The sequence below is a fragment of the Pristis pectinata genome, chromosome 1 (genome assembly GCF_009764475.1).
Source record: "Pristis pectinata isolate sPriPec2 chromosome 1, sPriPec2.1.pri, whole genome shotgun sequence".
Classification (NCBI taxonomy): domain Eukaryota; kingdom Metazoa; phylum Chordata; class Chondrichthyes; order Rhinopristiformes; family Pristidae; genus Pristis; species Pristis pectinata.
The window spans coordinates 34,356,127-34,379,225 of record NC_067405.1 but is presented as its reverse complement, the minus strand read 5'-3'; the positions used below and the strand labels follow the sequence as shown (position 1 = coordinate 34,379,225).

The 23,099-nt window shown below is 39.1% G+C and overlaps 1 protein-coding gene across 1 annotated transcript in view; it reads right to left on the bottom strand.

Moving 5' to 3' along the window:
• The window catches only part of LOC127576789 (bile salt export pump-like), a 45,615-nt gene that overhangs the window by 8,902 nt on the left and 13,614 nt on the right, over nt 1–23,099 (bottom strand). Inside the window, 15 exon segments of the mRNA XM_052027533.1 lie at nt 1,080–1,184; nt 1,273–1,434; nt 3,319–3,439; nt 5,482–5,557; nt 5,678–5,879; nt 6,575–6,745; nt 9,305–9,349; nt 9,351–9,509; nt 13,339–13,464; nt 16,450–16,560; nt 16,647–16,760; nt 17,763–17,937; nt 18,394–18,518; nt 20,639–20,810; nt 21,895–22,028. Of these exon segments, the coding sequence (XP_051883493.1) occupies nt 1,080–1,184; nt 1,273–1,434; nt 3,319–3,439; nt 5,482–5,557; nt 5,678–5,879; nt 6,575–6,745; nt 9,305–9,349; nt 9,351–9,509; nt 13,339–13,464; nt 16,450–16,560; nt 16,647–16,760; nt 17,763–17,937; nt 18,394–18,518; nt 20,639–20,810; nt 21,895–22,028 (1,998 nt within the window).

The following is a 23,099-nucleotide window of genomic DNA, read 5'->3' as shown; positions in this document are numbered from 1 at the left end:
CAAGGTGTTGCATTTTGGGAAGCCAAACCAGGGTAGGACTTTCACAGTGAACACTAGAACCCTGGGGAGTGTTGTAGAACAGAAGGACCTGGGAGTACAAGTACATAGTTCCCTGAAAGTGGTGTCACAGGTAGACAGGGTGGTGAAGAAGGCATTTGACATGCTGGCCTTCAGTCAGGGCACTGAATATAGGATCTGGGATGTTTTGTTGCAGTTGTACAAGATGTTGGTGAGGCCGCACTTGGAGTGTGTACAGTTTTGGTTACCGTTTAGGAAAGATGTCATTAAGCTGGAAAGATTTACAAGAATGTTTCCAGGACTCAAGGGCCTGAGTTATAGGGAGAAGTTGGGCAGGTTAGGGCTTCATTCCTTGGTGCATAGGAGACTTGGGGTGAGGGGTGGAATGGACCTTTTTGAGGTGTATAAAATCATGAGGGGCATAGATAGGGTGAATGCACACACAGTCTTTTTTTTCCCAGGGAAAGGGAATAAAAGGCTAGAGGGCATAAGTTTAAGGTGAGAGGGGAAAGACTTAAAAGGGATCTGAGAGGCAACTTCTTCATGCAGAGGGTGGAATAAGCTGCCAGAGGAAATGGTTGAGACAGGTACAATAACAACATTTAAAAGACATTTGGACAGGTATATGGATAAAAAAGGTTTAGAGGTAAACATGGGCAAATGGGACTAGTCTCGATGGGCATCTTGGTCGGCATGGACCAGTTGGGCCAAAGCGTCTGTTTCTGTGCTGTATTACTCTATATTCTAAAAGATACAGCCTATTTTTGGCAGCATGAAAGTAAGTACAATTACATTATATAACAAAACTGAATTTATTATGTCACATCAGGTTACAATCTCTTGGGAAAGTTGACAACATTCTCCTAAAGGTCACAGGAATGTTAGCTGATGCTCCTTAGACATTTAAGATAAGACATTTTCTTAAGTTGGAGTAGACAGAACATTTTCATACACCGAACCCATGCTACATCTGATCTGCTGGACCACAGAGTACAAAACATTAAAGAGAACAAAAAGAAACAGCAAGAAACTGGAATCAGTTGTGACAAAATATAATTTACCTGAAGGAACTGCGTCATGAGTGATATAAGTCCAACAAAAACAAAAAACAAGCATATTGAGTTGATTTGATTTCTTTTTTCTTCTTCATTTTGCAGCGAAAATGTCTGAGGTAATGAAGGGAATAATTGTGAGCTTAAATTTAGATTATCCAAACTGAACTAATGAAAGGGGGGGAAAAAGAAAGCTTCTTACCCCAAGAATCTGACTGAACAGCAGTGCATAGACTGGATTGACTCCACCATTAACAGCAGCACCAAATGAACCAAACAACATGTATGGCCATTCGGCAACATTATATTTTAGAATTCTAGTTACTGGTGCTGGCTCTAAGTTTTCTTCCTCTTCCTCTGTAACCTTAAGGTAGAATAAATCTCTTTAGACAATAATTAAATTAGCTCAGATTGAATTTGTACATAATTTATTAGATGGCAGATATTGCAAAAATACAATGAAATTTTATGATGCGATTGAATAAAGGGAGTTCTGTGCTGGCAATAAAAATACAAATTAGCTGAATATGGCTGTAAATTCAATCAAAGCTCATCCAATTATGTTGCTTCTTTGCTGCCCTTCAATTGTGAATGAAGGGCAGTTGAAACAAATTAATGAAACTTGATGGCTATAGAACTTGATTCAGCAGCACTCAACATATGATGCCATGTATTTTTTTACTTCAGGATTCATAAAGCAGTCAAGTAAGGCTTAGACCCTGGATACTAGTGCAGCAGAAAAAAAAATAGAGACTGTGATATATTAGAACAACTTCAAATGGTGATAGCAGCTGCCAGGATTGCCATGGTAAAAATGCAGTTTATGAAGCCCAGATGTATCAAAATTTATTTTCTTTATCCTATCCATCTCCCCCAGTGCCCCACCACCACCACCGCCACCTCTCTGCAACTTAACACTAACTCGTTTTCTCACTTTTCAGGATGTGATGGCCTTCAACCTGAAATATTAACTCTCTTTCTCTTTTCACAGATACTGCCTGTTATGCTGAGGTTTTCCAGCACTTCCTGCTTTTATATGAGACCCAAGTTGTCTATCTTGTTGTAAAACTGAATCTCTATAGGGGCAGAAAGGTCAGAAAGACTCCTTGGTGTCACAAGCTGCATTGATGTCTGGGGCTGTCACTCTCATGTCATCTCTGGAATTCAGCTGTTTTGCCCATGCATGGAGTAAGGCACTCGTCTGTCTTTTTCTGTGGGAAAAGAGCTGTGGGAAAAAGAATGCAGGGCATTTCTGTTGGGTTGGATCTGCAAACAAAGGAGGTCAGGAAAAGGGTCACTGAAGTATACTGGAAGTGTGCCAAGTGTGGGTGACATCAAAAGCCAAAAACAGAATTGTAGTACAGTCAGTAGAAGGATTCTAGATGGAACTGAAAACAGCTCATTCTGGCAAGCAGAGACCAATGTTCCTATAATGTAAAGTGGCATATTTTAGAAACAGTGCTTCCTTTCAGCCACCTTGTACTGTCATCATTCTATTATTGTCCCATTTCCAAGCATTTAGGAACTTCCAACCCAATTTATATGTGCTTCCAGCAGTGCAATTACTAGGTTTTTAACACTGCAAAGTCACATTTTAAATCTTCAACGCTGATAAAATGCCTACTTTTGCCTTATTGACTTTTGAAAATATTATTTAGTAATGTAGGATGAATTATACCCAATCCGGTAACATAATGATTGTTATGTATTCAATAATAATTTCCAATGCAGTTTTGTAGAATCTATTTTTTCTTCAGAGACATCATTATGACATGAAGAATAATATTTACCTGTCATTCTTGAATTTCTAAGGCATTTCAACACAAAATATCGGATTCAAAATTTCTAATTTTAGAGATAAAGCTGACTTCCTACACAAAATATTTTAGAATTTAATTATAAATGTAATTTCTCCAAACGGAGTGCATAATTCATTCTGCAATCTGAACAAAATATTACCTTGTGTTTTTCATTAAAGCATATTGAGTTTCCATAATAATACAGAAAGAATTAACATTAGCACTTTTAAAAGACTGCATTTTAGTTATGAATTTTTTAGGAGGACAATAAAGAATGTATATGGAAAGAATTGGATTAAATTACTGGATTTTGAGGAATGCACTGTGAACATGACCTGATCGATATTATATTATTCACTTCATATCACAGATTTCCTGTGTAAACAATAATAAATCCAAAGGCAGGTATTCAATAATGCTCTGTACTTCAAATAAATAGAACTTCCAACCTCGTCTTCATCCTTAAGATATCCAGAATGACGTCGGATAACTGAAGCAACGTCTCCGGGCACAGACAGATCAGAAAGTACATTTGATACCTGAGATCTGGAACGCTGACGAATCGAGGATCTACAAATGTACATGTATAGTTTCTAATATGTGAACACTTTTCAATATGTATTTTAAAGTTACAGATGTTTCAGGTTGATTCATTGAAAATTATAAAGGAACAAGAATTTTGGTTCATTTTTGCTTCCTGTTGTCCTTTATCATCATTGAAACTTTGTTAAAGATGCAGAATTTAATTAAATTAAACTGTTAATCATGAAAACTAAAAAAAAGTATTTAAGAATGGATTAAACCAAAGCGTGTATCTGGATAAAATTATTCTTGATACAAATGCAGCCATTAGATAGGAGTTACATTAACTTATGTATTATTGTGAAGCTTGGATGCTTTAGAATGCTAAAAGTAATACTCAAATGTGATATCAGTTCCTGGAATATTGCTTTATTAGCCAAACTGTCACTCAGTTTAGAGTAGGTAATAATCCAGGCAGAAGCAATGCAGATGGCTTTATATCTTACAAGAGGGATGACTATGTGTCCTTAAATGCACAAGAAAGGGCAGAGTAGAGATTACTCCCAAGATAAGAATCAGAAAAACATTATTTGGCTTCAGCAGAATCTGGGATCGCCAATGGGTAGATCTTTGGAGATGAGTTCTAAGGGATAAGGTCTCAAAATGCCATTATTTCCCACATCATGGTGTTGCTTTCCCAAGCAAGTGACAATGTCAGAAGCCAGAAAGGAGAAACTTCCTTTGTGTTCTATTTGCTATCCACCATTCGAATGCCACACATGGGAAAAGAGAAGGGACTGCTGGTTCCAGAGGGAGTGAAAGAGGTCAATCTTTGTCATTGAAATGGACAACTGACCCTTGGCCAGAAGGCATACTGAAGTTTATTTTTCCTAATAGCTAACATTATAAAGTTTTAATAGAAAAGGGAGAATAAGAAAATTGGAAAGCGATTACTAAGTAGATGTTTGTATTCATTTATATGTGCATTATGAAAATATATTTTGAAGGCAAAGCTAGTTTGTAGTAAGCTGGCAATGATTCTAGAGAGTAGGCTATAGTATGAAGTGAAATTAATCTGGAATACAATGGTTAGTTGTAAAGTCATAGAATTGTACGCACAGAAATAGGCCCTTCGGCCTACTACGTCCATGACCTTTTTGCCCATCCACACTAATCCCATTTACCAACATATCCTTGCTTGTCTTGTTGTTTTAAATGTCTGTCTAAATGCATCTTAACCTAATAAATGTTTCTATTTCTTCCTCTTCTGGCAGCATGTTCCAGATATCAACCACTTATCCCTCAGAACTCAGATCAAAAAAACCTAGTCCCTCAGATCCCCTTTAAAACTCCTTCCTCTCACCTTAATCCTATGCCCTCTTGTTTTTGATACCCCCATCATGAGGAAAAGATTTTGACTGTCTATCTATGTCTCTCATAATCTTATATATATTTTGATCATGTCACCCCTCAGCCTCCTTCACTCCAGGGGAATCAAGCCCAGCCTATCTAATCTCTCCCCGTAACTAAAGCCCTCCAATTCAGGCAACATCCTGGTGAATCTTCTCTACGCTCTCCCCAGCATAATCACATCCTTCCTATAGTGTGGCAACCAGAATTGCACACAATACTCCAAGTGCACCCTAACCAGTGTTTTGTAAGGTTGAAAATAAAGGCTCAACTTTTATATTCTGTGCTCTGACCTACATTTTGGCAAGCATGCCATATGCCTTCTTCACCATCCTATCAACTTGTGCTGCCACTTTAAGGGAACTATAAACTGGAACCTAAGGTCCTTCTGTTCATCAAAATTCCTAAGCAGCTATTGTTTACTATATATATCCTACCTCTATTTGACTTCCCAAAATACATCACCTCACACTAGTCAGGACTAAATTCCATATGACAAAGCTTTCCAACTGATCTATATCCTGCTCTAGCCCTAGGCAAATTGCCTGACTATCCACAATACAACCAATGGGAAAACATTTTCAATGAATTTTGTGGGCAGCAGCAACCTTTAACACTGCACTTATTTGAGTACAAGGACAATCCTGATCCAAGTTTTCTGTAGTACAATTGCTTCCTACCGTAAGCTTGCACGAGTACTCCCATGCCTGATGAATTGCTGCTTTTCACTTGTTCCTTCTTCATTTGTAGAACTTGCTGGCATTAAGAAATTCAGGATGGTAAGCAAGCAACATTTCTAAATCTCGATATAAAATCAATCAGTGATGTTTTGTTTTGGGTAAAATAATTCAAGAAAAATAATTTTAAATTGCTTACTTTGTCTTGCCTTTTCATGGAGAGCTTGGTCTCCCTGAGTTTGTAGGGTTACTAAAGTGAAATAAACCCCTTTTCTCTCAAGCAATTCTGCATGTTTTCCCCTTTCTACAGCTCTTCCATGTTCAAAGCCAATGATCACATCAACATTTCTTATTGTGGACAGTCGATGAGCAATAGAGATAGTTGTTCGACCCAATCGAACCTTCACACAAAAATATTGCTTTGCTTTTCACATATTCTTAACTTTCATTAATATGCAATTATTTACTTAATTTACTAAATTAGGCCAAAAGATAACTGATACTGAGTTTCAATTTTAAAATTTAGCATTACATCAACAACAACAGCAATGTCAATAATCTATTACATAATGGATTACAGTGGAGAGATATCCTGAGGCACTTCTCAAAGGTTTAAAGAAAAAAGGATACCAAGTCAAGAAATGGACAAAGGCAAGCAATATTTGGTCAAAGCAATGGGTTCCCTGAACGAGCAATGTGCACTGAGACAGATGGATTTAGGAAGAGAAATCTAGGGTGCGGAGCCAAAAAGGTTGTAGACTCATCCGCAGTGAGAAGATGAATTGGATGCAGGTGGGAGGAGTCAAGTCAAGTTGAGTTTATTGTCATGTGTACAAGTACGGTGAGGTACAGGTACAATGAAAACCTTGCTTGTAGCGGCATCACAGGCACATAGGTTCAGACAACACAGAATATAAATTACACATAAATTATACAAGACACTGAAAAGAAAACAAAATGGGTGAGAATGCACCAAAGACCAGAATCACAAGAATGGAGGACCCAGGGAAATTGTAAAGCTGAAGGGAATATCAAAGATAGCCATGTCTTTGTGATTTAGATCATCTGATTAACAAACCTTTCCAATTAAACAAACCTTGTCAAGTGCTTTTTGAACGATAGCCTCACTCTCATTGTCCAGTGCTGATGTTGCCATATCCAGTAGCAGAATTTTTGGATTTCTCACAAGAGCTCGAGCAATGGCAATACGTTGCTTTTGTCCTCCACTCATTTGTCCTCCACCTTTTCCTACGAGAGTGTTAAATTTCTGGGAAAAGATCAATATGAATGAGCAAATGGGGTTACTCATATCACTAGGGAGAACAGCAAAGCATAATGACCTTGAAATTCTATCATATGGTGCAACATTTAGAGCCACTAAATATTATAATTCCTATAAATTAAATGCCTAGAAAGAAAAATTGGGAAATTACCACACATTCTACAGTGCACAATTTTCCTTCCAGATCTTCCATGCACCTGCAAGACTAATGCACAATGACATCCAGATGCAATAAGTGGTATTCATGATGTGCAATGTACAGCTCGAAATTACTTCCCCAGTTCTCCTCCATGCATGTGTGGACCCTTGGTGGCCTGGATCCCTCAGGTGGAACCAGGCCTTCACAGCTTTGAGGTCTACTTTGGTACAATGACTTAAAAGAAACTTACCTGAGCAGGTCCTAGCCTGTAGAGCCCGTACTGGGAACCTGTTTTAAGGTAGGTTTCCTTCATGTTACTTACCTTTCATGTGGCTCTGCCCCATGCCCCTGATCCACGCACTGGTTGCAACCACAACATCAATCTATCGTGAACCTGACCCTTTGCTATCCAAACATGACCTTCCTCATCCCGATTAATTCAGCCCGAAGGTCCTAATAACCATCCCGTCCCAACTCCTGGCAGCCTGACCCTCTCTCATTCAACTGTGGATCTTTTTCCCTAGTAACCACTCCATGATCTACATGTTTTCTCTGCACACTGCACTGCCGTGGCTCACATGAAGGAGAGACTTTTCACTGTGCTAATTATATAAGGGTTGGTGTAATGGGTTGAGCAGCATCTGTGGGGGAGAAGGGAATTGTTGATGTTTCGGGTTGAAACTTGATGCAAGGTTTCAACCTGAAAATCTAATCAAGTATAGAAATGGTGGTAGTCTCAGGATTTGGCATTTAAGATGAAGAGAAATTTATTTAGAGGGTTGTGCACTTTGGACTTCTCTACCTCAGGGGACTGTGGATGCTTAGTCTGAGTATATTATTGAGATGAATAATTTTGAGAAGCAAGATAATCAATGCATTTTTGGGGATCTGGAAGGAACATGGACTTGAGATAGAGGATCAGCCATGAAATTATTGAATGGTGGAGGAGACTTGGTGAGGCTATGTAGCCTACTCCTTGTTCTACTTATATTCTAAAAGGAGATCAATGGGACTGGTAGATGCAGTGAGTTAGTACATTACCAATTCCACCTCTTTCACCTAGGCTCCAATTCAACTGCTCTTTTAGGACTGGCATTCAGCAACATTCAGCCACAACAGAAGAAACATTACACATACCTTGTATAACAAATGAAATAGAATGCTTAACACTAAGACTATGTTCCATGCTCCTTCAATTTGAAGATTACAAATATAAATTTAAATACACCAGGATCTTTGCACACCATTCAAAGATTCTCAGACTGCAAAAATACCTTGACTATTAGAAAAAAAGACAAAGAACCTATTACGAAGGATAGCTTTCGCTCCTAGCAAAGCATATTAAGGAGTTGAATAAAAATAGTCACAGAGTTATAGAGTTGTACGGCATAGAAGCAGGCCCTTTGGCCCACCGTATCTATGTTGGTCATTGTGCTTATCAATACTAATCCCACTTGCCTGCATTAATTCCATTTTCCTCAATCCCTCAAGTACCTGTCCAGATGCTTCTTAAATGTTTTTACTGCTCCTCCCTCCACTACCTCCTCTGGCAGTTCATTCCAGATACCGATTACACTTTGTGTGAAAGATTTACCCCTCAGGTCGCCTTTAAACCATCTCTCTCTAATCTTAAACTTATGCCATCTAGTTTTAGACATCCCTTTCTCTACCATGAGAAAGGGGCACTGGCTATCTACTCTATCTATGCCTCTCATAGTCTTATATACCTCTATCATGTCATCCCTCCGGATCCCCTTCTCCAGGGAAAGCAGACCTAGCCTATCCAATCTCTCTTTTATAACTCAAGCCCTCCAATCCAGGCAACATCCTTATGAACCTTTTCTGCACCCACTCTAGCTTAGTCACTTCCTTCCTATAGTGTGGTGACCAGAATTGCACACAATACTCCAAGTACAGTTTAAAATGATTAGCAGTTTAAAATTATTACAAAAATATTTTTTCTTCACTTTCTGCATTGCCATACATATACTGTTGCACACAAATAACATCGGCTTGCAGGATATTTGCAAACAGAGATCTAATGTGTCCCTCTTATGGAGGAAGTTAGTATAACAGTCTACCGACTGCATCACGTAGATGCAGTGATAACATCCTGCAAATCTGATCTGTGAAGTGGTTTCATGGAAGCAGTCTTGCAATACTGGATGTTAAAGTGATTTGTAATTCTTTTAAAGGAGAATTTTATTTCCATATACCTTCTTTATTTTTGCTCATAATGTTCGTTAGAGTGTTTGATCATTTCTATCTATCATTGTACCTGTAACACTCTTAAAGAAGTTAATTAAGGCAGGTTTAATTGCTTTGTCTGGGAGCCTGTTCCATAGAGGTATCATGCTATGGGGATAATACCTAGTCTTGTTACGCAACAAAATGATAAATGGTACCTCTGGCAGATCCATAATGAAATTATAAGCATTGGCTTCCTTGGCTTGCTCTGATAATCTCATCCTTTGTCAAACCGTCTCGACCATATCGAATATTCTCCTCGATGGTCGTGGCAAACAAGACAGGCTCCTGTTCAACAATCCCAATCAAAGAACGCAGCCACTGAATATTTAGAGAGCGGATATCATGACCATCCAGAGTGACCTGCAAGAAAGAGGAAAATTCACAACAAGCAATAAATCAGAAACAAAAAAAAGAATGCTGAAAGAACTCAGCGGGTCAAGCAGCATCTGTGGAGGCAAAAGGTGTAAGCCTCCTCAGATGCTGCCTGACCTGTTGAATTTTTCTAGTATTCAATGTTTTTTGTACTAGATTCCAGCATCTGAAATCACTTTTATCTTTAATAAATCAGGAACATTTATATTTTATATTAAAATTATTAACTTATTGCAGTAGAGGTATTAGTTCAAATGCAACGTATAAAATACCAAAATTATTTTTAGTAATATCTACTATATTGAATATGAGATGGCCTAAACTGAATCACAAACATACACAAAATGTTAAATATTCAATTTTTCTAATAGGTGCACAACTAATTTATGTTCTTACCAAAATAAGATAAAAACACCTTCCTCTCCTCAGATATTTAACTGTTGTGTTTTTCACAAAGAAATAACATGCATCACTACTACATTGCCCACCTCCATGGTGCAATCGAATGGATTTCATAGCCAATTAATTTAATTTAATGGGAAGAAAATAAATTTACTTTAAAGTTACTGCTATTAATATAAGCATATTGAGCAATTTGTGTCCAGAAAGATCTCCACAGTGCTGAGATGAATGGCAGCTAAGTATTATTATTGTGTTGTTGTTACTGAGATGAACGTCAGCCAGAACACTGGGACATTTTCTGTCTTTTTTTGTGAAAAGTGGGAAAGCATCTTTTACATTTAACTAAGTAGGTGGCAAGGTCTCAATGTAGGCAATGCAGTACTCCCTCAGTATTGCAAACAATTGCAATCACAGACATTTCTGCATGTTGTGTTCTTCACAGGAAAAAAGTGACTGCCATCTTTATGAAGCTTTTATGACAAAACCATGCTCAGTTGAGTAAACGATTACTTATTAGGGGAGGAAAGAGGTCTCTTATGGAGATTTCCGGCAATGTGTATTTGTTTTACTTACAGTAAATGTATGATGGTTGCAAACATGAAACATGTTACTCAAGTTAAGTTGCCAGAAAATCTTAATCTTTTATCTGGGTGAGGCTGTTCAATATTTTTAAAAACGTGATATCAACATTGGATTCAATAATTGGCTTAGCTTGCTCCTTCCTGTGTTTGGCCTTTGGTTTGATGCAAAAAATCTTTTTTCTTTTGCTTATGGAACCAATAAAAAAAAATCTCTGGAAGAATTTGAAAACTTGGTGGAATTGATATATTAATATGTTTCCAGTGGGAAATCAACCACAATGTTAAATCCAATCCAAAGCTTCAATAATATATTAATAACCTGAAGTAAAGAAATAATGTTTAAATTTGCTGAATATTACAGGCATGAATATAAGGTGACCATTCATAGCAGGAAGAGTGATAATGCAGATGCAACACACACAGAATGCTGGAGGAACTCAGCAGGTCAGGCAGCATCTATGCAGGGAAATGAACAGTCAATGTTTCGGGCTGAGACTCTTCATCAGGACTGGAAAAAAAGGGCAGAAGCCAGAATAAAAGGGTGGGGGAAGGGGGAGGAGCACAAGCTGGTGGGTGACAGGTGAATCCAGGTGAGGGGAGAGGTAGGTGGGTGGGGAGGAGTGGGAATGATGTGAGAAGCTTGGAGGTGATTGGTTGAAGAAGCAAAGGGCTGAACAAGATGGAATCTGATAGGAGAGGACAGCAGACCATGGAATAAAGGGAAGGAGGTGGGAAATCAGAGGGAGGAGAGTGCAGTGATGGGCAGGTCATGAGGGCAGGGCAGGGCAGGGCAGGGGAGGGGAAAGAAAAAGAGAAAGGGTAAAGGGGCCAGAGGAATAAGGGAAAACCAAAAGGTCTTGGGGGGAAAACAGGACCATGGTTACTGGAAGTTAGAGAAATCGATATTAATGCCATCAGGTTGGAGACTACCAAGATGGAATACGAGGTGTTGTTCCTCTAATCTGAGTTTAGCCTCAGTTTGGCAGTAGAAGAGACCATGGACAGACATGTCAGTGTGGGAATGGGAAGTGGAATTAAAGTGGCTGGCTACCGGGAGATCTTGGCTGTTCCAGTGGATGGAGCAGTGTCTCCATAATGCAGTTGCAGTTTAAATGAAACAACATGTCTCTAAGCAAAATTTAAAGTTTATTTTTTAACTAAAGCTAGAGAATCATTTGCATTTAGACCACAGACCATAAGACCGCAAGATATAGGAGCAGAATTAGGCCATTCAGCCCATTGAGTCTGCTCCACCATTCAATCATGGCTGATTTTTTTCAACCCCATTGTCCTGCCTTCTCCCCGTAACCCTTAACCCCTTTACCAATCAAGAACTTATCAATCTTTGCCTTAAATACACCCAATGACTTGGCCTCCACAGCCCTATGTGGCAACAAATTCCACAGATTCACCACCCTCTGGCTGAAGAATTCCTCCTCATCGCAGTTTTAAAGGGAATCCCTTATTTTGGGGCTGTGCCCTCGGATCCTAGACTGTCCTACTAATGGAAACATCTTCCACATCCACTCTATCCAGGCCTTTCAGTATCCAATAGGTTTCAATGAGATCCCCCCCTCATACTTCTGAACTCCATTGAGTACAGGCCCAGAGACATTGAAAGCTCCTCATATGTTAAGCCTTTCATTCCTAGGATCATTCTTGTGAACCTCCTCTGGACTGTCTCCAGGGCCAGCACATCCTTCCTTAGATAGGGGGCCCAAAATTGCTCACAAATTCCAAATGCAGTCTGACCAACGCCTTATAAAGCCTCAGCAGTATATCCTTGCTTTTATTTCTCTCAAAATGAATGGTAACATTGCATTTGCCTTCCTTACTACTGACTCATCCTGAAAGTTAACCTTGAGGGAACCCTGAACTAGGACTCACAAGTCCCCTTGCACTTCTGACTTCTGAATTTTCTCCCCATTTAGAAAATAGTCTACACCTTTATTCTTCCTACCAAAGTGCATAACCCCACACTTCCCTACGTTGTATTCCATCTGCCACTTCTTTGCTCACTCTCCCAACCTGTCCAAGCCCTTCTGCAGACTCCCTGCCTCTATGACATTACCTGTTCCTCCACCTATCTTGATATCATCTGCAAACTTGGCGACAATGCCATCAATTCTTTAATCCAGATCATTAATATATGAAGTAAAAAATTCTGGTCCCAGCACTGATCCCTGCAGAACTCCACTGGTCACCGGCAGCCATCCTGAAAAGGACACCTTTATGCCCACTCTCTGACTTCTGCCCATCAGCCAATCTTCTATCCATGCCAGTACCTTGCCTCTAACTCCATGGGCTCTTATCTTGTCAGCAGCTTATCAGCCTCGTGTGCAGCACCTTGTCAAAGGTCTTGCCAAAAATCCAAGTAAATAACATCCACTGACTCTCCTTTGTCTGACCAGCTTGTTACCTCCTCAAAGAATTCTAAAAGAATTGTCAGGCAAGATCTCCCCATTAACGAAACTGTGCTGACTTTGTCCTATTTAATCATTTACTTCCAAGTACTCCAAAATTTCATCTCCAACAATGGAATCTAAAATCTTACCAACCACCAAGGTCTAGCTAACCAGCCAATAATTTCTTGCCTTTTGCCTCCCTCCCTTCTTAAAAAGTGGCGTCACATTTGCAATTTTCCAATCCTCTGGGACCCTCCCTGACTTCAGTAATTCTTGAAATATCACTACTAATGCCTCCACATTCTCTTCAGCTACCTCATCCAGAACACTGGGGTGTAGTGCATCTGGTCCAGGTGATTTATCCACCTTCAGGCCTTATCTATATTTATATAATTTACCTATATTTTTGAAAGCAATTTGAATACATACCATTCCTTGTTTAGGATCATAGAATCTCTGAATTAGCTCCACTGCTGTGCTTTTACCAGATCCACTTGGTCCAACAAATGCTGTTGTTTCACCTGCTTTAATAACCATACTAAGTCGATCAAGAATCTGGGAAATGTAAACGTGAGACAACCAGATAAAGCTCCCTTAAAGGCAACTTAAAATATATTTGAGTAAAATAAGACAGTTATTCCAACAAACAGAACGTCAATGATTGTGTCTCTATTGAATATTTCCTCATTTGTAATTTAGTAAAGTATTGAGATAAGCACAATATCATTGCCATAGAAAGGTGCGAAGTACACACACCAGTCCTCATTGAGGGGTCAGCAGTGGAAAGGGTGAGCAGCTTCAAGTTCCTGGGTGTCAACATCTCAGAGGATCTAACCTGGACCCAACACATTGATGCAATCATGAAGAAGGCACGCCAGTGGCTCTACTTTGTTAGGAGTTTGAGGAGATTTGGTATGTCACCAAAGATTCTTACAAATTTCTATAGGTGTACGGTGGAGAGCATTCTGACTGATTGCATCACTGCCTGGTATGGAGGCTCCAATGCACAGGATCAGAAAAGGCTGCAGAGTGTTGTAGACTCAGCCAGCTTCATCATGGGCACAACCCTCCCCACCATCAAGGACATCTACAAGAGGCGATGCCTCAAGAAGACAGCATCCATCATTAAGGATTCTCAGTATCCGGAACATGCCCTCTTCCTATTACTACCATCAGGGAGGGGGTACAGGAGCCTGAAGACTCAACCTCAATGATTCAGGAACAGCTTCTTCCCTTCTGCCATCAGATTTCTTAATGATCCATGAACACAACCTCATTATTCCTTTTTTTGCACTATTTAGTTTTGTAATTTATAGATATTTATGTCTTTGCACTGTACTGCTGCTGCAAAACAATACATTTCACATCATATATCACTAGCAATAAATCTGATTCTGAATAAAATTAGAAATTTCATAGGTGCCCTAATGGACTTCTGACTTGGAGAATCATATCAGTCGCTGGGAATAGGCCATTTGCCCACACAAGTTACAACGAGTGCATGGCCTGGGAGAAGTTCAGTGGGAAGGAAAAGGAAGGATGACTTTTAGAAGTACTTTCTCTGAATGATCTTGTTGGAAAATTATTCTATTTACCAGCAGAAGAAATTGTATTTGGCCGGTTAATGTGCCATGAACTGCTGTAGTTTCTATATTTACATTTTTTTAGGGTTTAATCATGATGAAACTAAGGCAGGTATATGGAGAATACCATTGAGAATAAGAACAGGCTCGAGGGAGTGAATAGCCACTACCAATTCCTATTTTCTAAAAGAGCAGAAAACAGCTTTTCTCCTGGAAAACAATGCACAAGAATGCAGTCCCTGTAATGGTTGCAATCTTCATTAGACCACTTGGGGACAGCAGAGATTTCTTGTGGCATTTTGAAAGGATCCATTGCCAAAAAATAAGGAAGGCAATATCCACTTTTATAGTGACACTGGCAATGGAGAATGCATGAAGATCATTGCAAGCTCCTCAAACCTATTGGCATATTCTCCTTATTTTCACAGGCCACTCCTCTGCAAGAATGCAATAAAGATGCCCATGAGAAATGCCAGATTTTCTAAGGGGTTCAAGGAGTGGCAGAAAACTGTAGGAATAATGAGTGAGTGGAGGAGGAGTGCAAGTCTCCCTGAGAACGACCTACAAAGAATGAGTTGTAAAATGGGTCTGGGAACTGTCTGGGAACTTTACAGTTTCATTAACTCCTCACTTCTGCCTGAATCAGGTGACCAGGAGTGCAGCTAACTAATTTAGTATAAGTAACAGATGATCATTTACATGTTATATGATGGCAGAACCATGATAACAGTTGAATGTTATTTCCCCAAAGAACAGTGAAGCTGTTGAACAAAAAATGCTGAACATAATATTCCTTTAAGAAGGAACTGAACCTGTTTCACTCTCGGGCAAAGATCACCACTTACAAGAGATAGATGTCCAATAAAATAAATGGGAATTTATTTGATATGAAAAACACTATGATGCTGGAGGAAATCAGCAGGCCAGGCAGCATCCGTGGAGAAAAGAAGGCAGTCAATGTTTCAGGTCAGGACCCTTCTTCACGACTGAAGATAGGAAAAGGGGAAGCCCAATACGTATTTGGGAGGGAAAAGCAGAGCAGTGATAGGTGGACAAAAGAGGGGTGGTGGGGTATTTATTTGGTATCCTGCATTAGTCTGACTATGTAAAGGGACAGGAGAGGAAACATTTCAGATTCTCTTATGTGTCTTGAGACCTTATTTGTTTTTGAAGACTCTCCTTAGAAATTACATGGCTCCAGTTGAAGTAGATGGAGAGTCTATTGAGATGCATTACATATCACAACTCCATGGAGCAGGTTAGAAGGAACTCGTGATTTTTTTTACTACTCTTTGCTTAATTTCTCAAATGGAGCTCATTTTAAGTCCTTTAAAGGTACATAGTTTGGGTAATATATTAAACATGAGTTCCCTTTTTTTAAATCATGCATTATGGTTTATAATGTTCAAAAACTAGGAGGCTGAGGGGTGACCTTATAGAGGTTTATAAAATCATGAAAGGCATAGATTAGGTGAATAGCCAAAGTCTTTTCCCCAGGGTAGGGGAGTCCAAAACTAGAGGGCATAGGTTTAAATTGAGAGGGGTAAAATTTAAGAGACATGAGGGGCAACCATTTGCAAACAAAGGTTGGTGGGTAAATGGAACAAGCTGCCAGAGGAAGTGGTAGAGGGGGGCGCAATTAGGACATTTAAAAGGCATTTGGACAGTTACATGGACAGGAGATGTTTTGAGGGATATGGGCCATATGCAGGCAAATGGGACTAGCTCAGTTAGGCAACTTGGTCGGCATGGTCGAGTTGGGCCAAAGGGTCTGTTTTTGTGCTGTATAGCTCTATGACACTAACTGCATAAAATTGTAATATTACAAACAGCTTCTTGTCATGTCACATCCATTCTTTATATCCAGAAATATAAAAATAATGCCAAAACCTCCTGCAAAGCTTTTTGAAGTTATTTTTAAATAAATAAAAATATTTTTTGATGAGCATTCATGTACCTTTACTTCTGGCCTGGAGGGATAATTGAAAGTCACATTGTGGAATTCAATATCACCTTTCACTTTATGCAGCTTGTATCCTTCCTCTGACATGCAGTCAATCTCAGGTTTCTAAGATGAAGAAGCATAACATTTACTACATTTTCCTGTTGGTTCCTGCGTCTTGAATTGCACCTTCAATGTTTTCTTTAACTCACCTGGTCTATAGTTTCAAATATTTTTACAGCAGCACCACGGCCAGAAGCAAAAGCTTCCAAACAAGGTGAAGCTTGACCAAGATTCATAGCGGCTACCAGGACCCCCAGGAACACCTAAAATAAAGCAAAACCACTTTGAGTTCACTTTAAGTCTCATCCTGACACATAATCATTTGAGAAATAGAGAAATATATCTCAGTAATGACTTCAAAAATATCTTGAATTCCAGACATTGCATTAACATAAATTCTTGAGAGGGAAATTAGTGTAGTATCAGAATTTGGCATAAAATGGGCTTGGCTGTAAATTATTCCAAATGCCCTGCAAATAGCAACGCACGCTTCATTTATGGAAAAGCAGCAATCTACAGATGTCTTTTGGGTCTTGAATGGGGACACCAGAAAATTTGGTCAGCTCTAATGTCCAGCTGGTCCATTGCTAATTCCTGTGGGGAAGTTAACCAGAGAACTGTAAGCCTGGGTCAGTAGCAGCTTGCAATATTGTCACTAGGCCACCAAGTCACATATTCTGCACTGCAAAATAAAGAGATTACACATTTTTTTTCTGAATCACCTTCAGCTGTCCCTGGAAGGAATGCTGGTTAACCCATGGCCTACTGCAAAATCTGATCAGAATGTCTGTAATATGTACTCCCTCTGGCTGATGTTAGGAGCAGAGTCCAATATAATAGATGTTTAGACCTTGATTTGCATTCTCAAGTTAACTAATATTTGTTCTATCTGTGTACCCTGATCACCTGGAAATTTTCAGCACCATTTCAGGGAGACTGAATGTGACAGATTGCAACCTGAATTTGAAGTAACCCACAAATGAATTCATGATTTTCAAATCAGAAATATTTATGGAGTCGATTAAAATATTGTAATACCATGGTCCACCTCAAATGATTATCTAAATTAATAAGATACTAACTACTTTTAACGTTATTCAAGGAATATGAAAGTAAAAAACCATATAAAACTAAAATCAGGTGACTTAAGCATAATGCCTGTTTGAAGATTTGTTGGACTCATACTCAAGTCTAAAATTTTCTTTTGTATTTACTATCACTTTATTAAATATAAGTTTATAATCAAAAATTTGCTATATGCATACCTGTAAAAGACCTCCAGGAGTATATTCATTCTGTTCTATAACCAACTGAGATCCATACCAGAATGCTAGAGCATAGCAGCAGAAGATTATCATCCATACGTAGCCCGTGAAAAATCCCATGATCATCCCTTTCCTAATGCCCCAGCGTTGAGCAAAGACCAAGTTTTTGTCATATCTGTATAAAAATTTAGTAACAATAAGTGTTACACGAAGTATAACTAGGTAATGGTTTGCCCTATTAGTACCTTATATCTCTATTTTGTCAGATATACAAGAGAGACTTTCTGTTGTCAATCATGTAGGAGAGTGATGATGATCTTTAATTAGCACATTTTCAAGGGACTCAAAATAACTGAATTATATTTTTCCTGGCAAATTATTTTATTTTATGGAACTTATTTATATTTCCTAACATGCACAACAAAATCTCAGAAACAAGTGGTAGACCAAAAGACATTTTGTCATTCCTTACTCTTTTTATGTTTGCATATTTAAATCTTTTATATAATTGGGACTGATGCCAATTACAACCATGTTCCAATCTTTAGATCCTACATGCTTCTTCACTTTATATCTTGTTTATTTATAGCTGAATTGATAGGCAATAGCCAGCCTTATCATGGTAACTGACCTTTCCACCTCTTTCCTCTCACCACTGAATGCAGCCACTGTTCTTATGGACGAAAGCACTTCATCTGCTACAGCACCAGCTTTAGCATAAGCTTTTAATCCAAGACCAGTCAGTTTTGAGACAGCCTGTAATAAAGTTATATCAAACATTATTTTTGTATTTCAATTATTTTCCCTGTAGCCAATATTCAAAGGCTATGCATAGAAATAGATGCTGCACTTAAATAATATTGAAGTGTTTTAAAATGCTGTATCAATTTGATATGAAGTGGACCCAAATTCTTAATCCCTTTTACTCCTTAATTAAATATATTTAGCTTCGGGCTTCATACACAGTATTTTTTGTTCTACTGGAACAACAGTGCAAAAAGTTCAGCTATTGTTTCAGTGAAAGCAATTTTGCAAATGTGATACTTTAGCAACTGCACAGAATGTCCAGAAAATTAGCAAAGTTGCACAGAAACCTTCAGAAAAATCATTAACATTTTTCAATCACTTTCAACAAATTCTATTTGTGATAACATACGCAATTATTGAAGATGAGAGGGAGGAAGAAACTAGGAAGATGTAGACCTGTCAATTTAATGTCAGCTTGAAACTGGGGAAGAGTTAAAGGATTCCAAGGACACAAATGAGCAAATATTGATGGACAGGTGCAGAAAATGATCAAACTAATTGGAAGCATTCATACTTAATGGCTGATCAATTCCTTAAAATGTGTTAACTGGTCTGGACATAAACTTGGTCTTTTTATTTCAAGGATTGGAAAAATGTTGGTCTTTATTTCAAGGACGCTAGAATATAAAGGGGAGGAAATTATACTTTACTTCTGCAGGACCATTGTTATACCTACTTTCAGTTAGGACACAACTGGGGGCTATATCACAGTTTCAGCAGAAGAACAGGGCTAAAAGGGTTTATTTGTGATTTATTTAAATAAAGTGATTTATTTGTTTTCCGGCTTCTTCCCCTCTGCCATCTGTTTTCTGAGAGGTCCATGAGCACTACTTTGTTATTCCTTTTTTTGCACTATTTATTTATTTTGTAATTTATAGTAATTTTATGTCTTTGTACTGTGCTGCCGCAAAGCAACAAATTTCATGACATACAAGTCAGTGATAATAAACCTGATTCTGAATTTGGAAGGTTGTACGATGAGTTAATTTAGCAGCTAAAGTGATAAGCAAGTAAAGCAATCAGGTGGTGGTGATGGTGGGGCCTATTGGGCCTATGGTCAAGGGTTGAAGGTGGTGGTCTGGGGATTGTTGGGTAATGATGAGGTATATTTATATAAGTTAAAGGGAAGCCATGTGAGGTAGGTTCCCAGCACCAGTTTCAATGGTCTGGGATCTGCTTAGGCAGGGCACCTTTAACTAATGCCAAAACAAGCCTCATTTGTGTTGTGAAGAAACAAGAATGATCTTCATGTAAGTGTAAGTGTACCTCTTGCTGCCTTGGTGAAGCAGCCAGCATAATCAAAGACCCCACCCACCCGAGACATTCTCTCTTCTCTCCTCTTCCATCAGGTAGAAGATACAGGAGCCTGAGGGCACGTACCACCAGACTTAAGGACAGCTTCTACCCCACTGTGATGAGACTATTAGACAGTTCCCTTATGCAATGAGATGGACTCTGACCTCACGATTTACCTTGTTGTGACCTTGCACCTTATTGCACTGCACTTTCTCTGTAGCTGTGACACTTTACTCTGTAGTGTTATTGTTTTTACCTGTATTACATCAAATGTCTCTGTACTAACCCAATGTAACTGCACTGTGTAATGAACTGTGTAATCGGTATGCAAGACAAGTTTTTCACTGTACCTTGGTACAAGTGACAATAATAAATGAATACCAATTGACCATCTTATAGGGTTGGATGCCACCAAATGATCTGTATACCTAGTTGTATTAGCCCATCAAACTCTCAGAAGACTCAGAAAGAAAATAGTGGACATTTTGGTCTTGAACTAAGTTCATGATTTTCCTTAACACTCATTTATTTTATTAAAATTGTAATGTGCAGCACACAAAAGCATTGTGGTAAGAGGTAGATTTTCTAGGCCAAGGTTCAAATGAACTGCATAACATTTTTTTAATTTGCTGGGTCACTGTCAGTGAGGCTTGTTTACTCAGACTAAAAATTGGTGAGCTGGGTACTGACGTGTAGTTGTAATCTGAAGCGCTTGATGATTCCACAGGCATGGCATTAATCATATCTCCTTGCACATGTAATTGTTTCCTCACCAATGCCATGAGAGCAGCTCCGAGACCAATCAGAGGACTGACAGCAATGATAACCAGTGTAAGTTTCCAACCACTGACAAATCCAAGGAGAAATCCAGTGACAAAAGTTGAAAAACGTTGAATGAAAATCCCAACTTGATCAGCGATAGCATCATTAATTTTATTAATGTCACTGTAAGGGAAGAAGAACATCTGTATCAACAAATACACATGTTTTTAACATTGCAATTCTGTTATCAGATTATTGCTATGATTAGAGAACAATGAATATGAAATACTGCCACCCTTTTTCTTTCCCAGGCCAAAAACATAGTAAACTAGGAGCTTAATTAATGCTCAAAAACCATTTATGCTATGTATAATCCAGCAACAGTGCTCTAATGTAAATAGAATTAAACTGAAATCGTATTCTCGGGGCATATTGATGTCTAAAATATTTCAATTCGTTCAAATGAGTTATCTGGTATGTATTATAATCAGTAAGAAAAGTTAGAGTTCCCCTGTGAAAATATTAGAAATCAACTGTAGCATTAAGGACACCAATTACCCTACTGCAAAGACAGAAGGAAGATGGGACATGACAAAATCTATGAGCGATTATGAAATTAACTACAAAATTTGACTGCATAGCAGCCATTGTTTAAACATTACATGTGCCAAAAGGTTCCAAAATGGCAGCTGGTGCACACCTGCACGTACATGGCACAAGTCACGCTGCCTGCCATATTGAATGTAGGGGCATGTACCGTTCATGCTTGTAAAACTGGCAGGTTATAATCTGACACTGACACCGATAAGTTGGAGATCACACTCTAGCTAATACCCTCTCCTAACTTTGCATGGATGAATGTATTTGGCAACAACTAAGAACCCTTAATGGCATTACTTAAGAGGATCATCTCCTACTTGCAATTTAGTTGCCGGGAAGTACTATGATTCTACAATTTGATGTTTCTTAGAATTCTTAAATTTGCTAACTTCCAGAGGGAATGGGTGCTAGGTGCTGAGGGTATTGTCTTGACCTCTGGGCTTCTGCAAAGATCTGTTGTTCCCGGACGCATGTGCATTAATAGGTAGGCCAAACCTGGGGGAATAATCATATGGGAGATGGGGCAGGACAAGTTGTTGGGAGGAGAAGGAAATGCTGGAGGATGAGCAACAGAGGCTCAAACCTACCCAGGATTCCTAATTGAACCTAGGCAAGGAATTGCTTTTATAGCCAGGGTGATATGGTTTTATGAAGATAACATGCTTACTCTGACATCCTTGTGTTCAATTCTCCAATAGAATTACAGTCAAACCAACCAATCTCCATCCTCATTATCTGTCGAAAGTAAGCTTTTCTGATTTTTTGAATCTGACGTGCAGCTGCTGTGACCCAGAAACATATCTAGCAAAAGCAGATGAAACAAAATTATACAAGTCCATTCATAATTACCACTGCTCTCTTCAACCTTTCCAGTATGCAGGCAAAGTGAATTTATGGATGTCAGGGATTAGTTAGCACACTGTTTCCCAACATTCAATTAATATTTAATCTTTCCCAGAATAGTCATAAAAAAGTCTCCTCTCTCTGTTTCAGGTGTAAGTGTTTCTATATGTAATGAATGGAGACATTTAAAATTAGTCCCTAAAGTTGCATTTGTGAAGCTAATTTATGATTAAGGGAGAAGAAGAGATGGAAATCTGCTGGATGTCCAGTCAACCTAATCATGATTTGTGAGTACAAGTGGCTCTGACATTTGTGAGTACAGTGGCTCTGACACCAACCATCATGAAGTGCTTTGAAAGATTGGTCATGGCTCGCATCAACTCCAGCCTACCAGACAACCTGGACCCATTGCAATTCGCCTTCGCCGAAACAGGTCTACAGTGGATGCCATCTCCCTGGCCCTACACTCAGCTCTGGAGCATCTGGACAGTAAAGACACCTACGTGAGACTATTGTTTATTGACTACAGCTCTGCCTTAAATACAATAATCCCAAGCAAGCGTCACCAAACTCCGGGACCTAGGACTCAACACCTCCCCCTGTAACTGGATCCTTGACTTTCTAACAAACAGATCGCAATCAGTGAGGATAGGCAGCAATACCTCCGACACGATTATTCTCAACACTGGTGCCCCAAATGGCTGCGTCCTTAGCCCTCTACACTACTCTCTATATACTCATGACTGCGTGGCCAGATTCTGCTCTAACTTCATCTACAAGTTTGCAGATGATACCACCGTTGTAGGCCGTATCTCAAACAGCGATGAGTTGGAGTACAGGAAGGAGATAGAGAGCTTAGTGGCATGGTGTCATGACAACAACCTTGCCCTCAATGTCAACAAAACAAAAGAGCTGGTCATTGACTTCAGGAAAGGGGGCGGTGTAAACACACCTGTCTACATCAATGGTGCTGAGGACGAGAGGGTTGAGAGCTTCAAGTTCCTGGGAGTGAACATGACCAACAGCCTG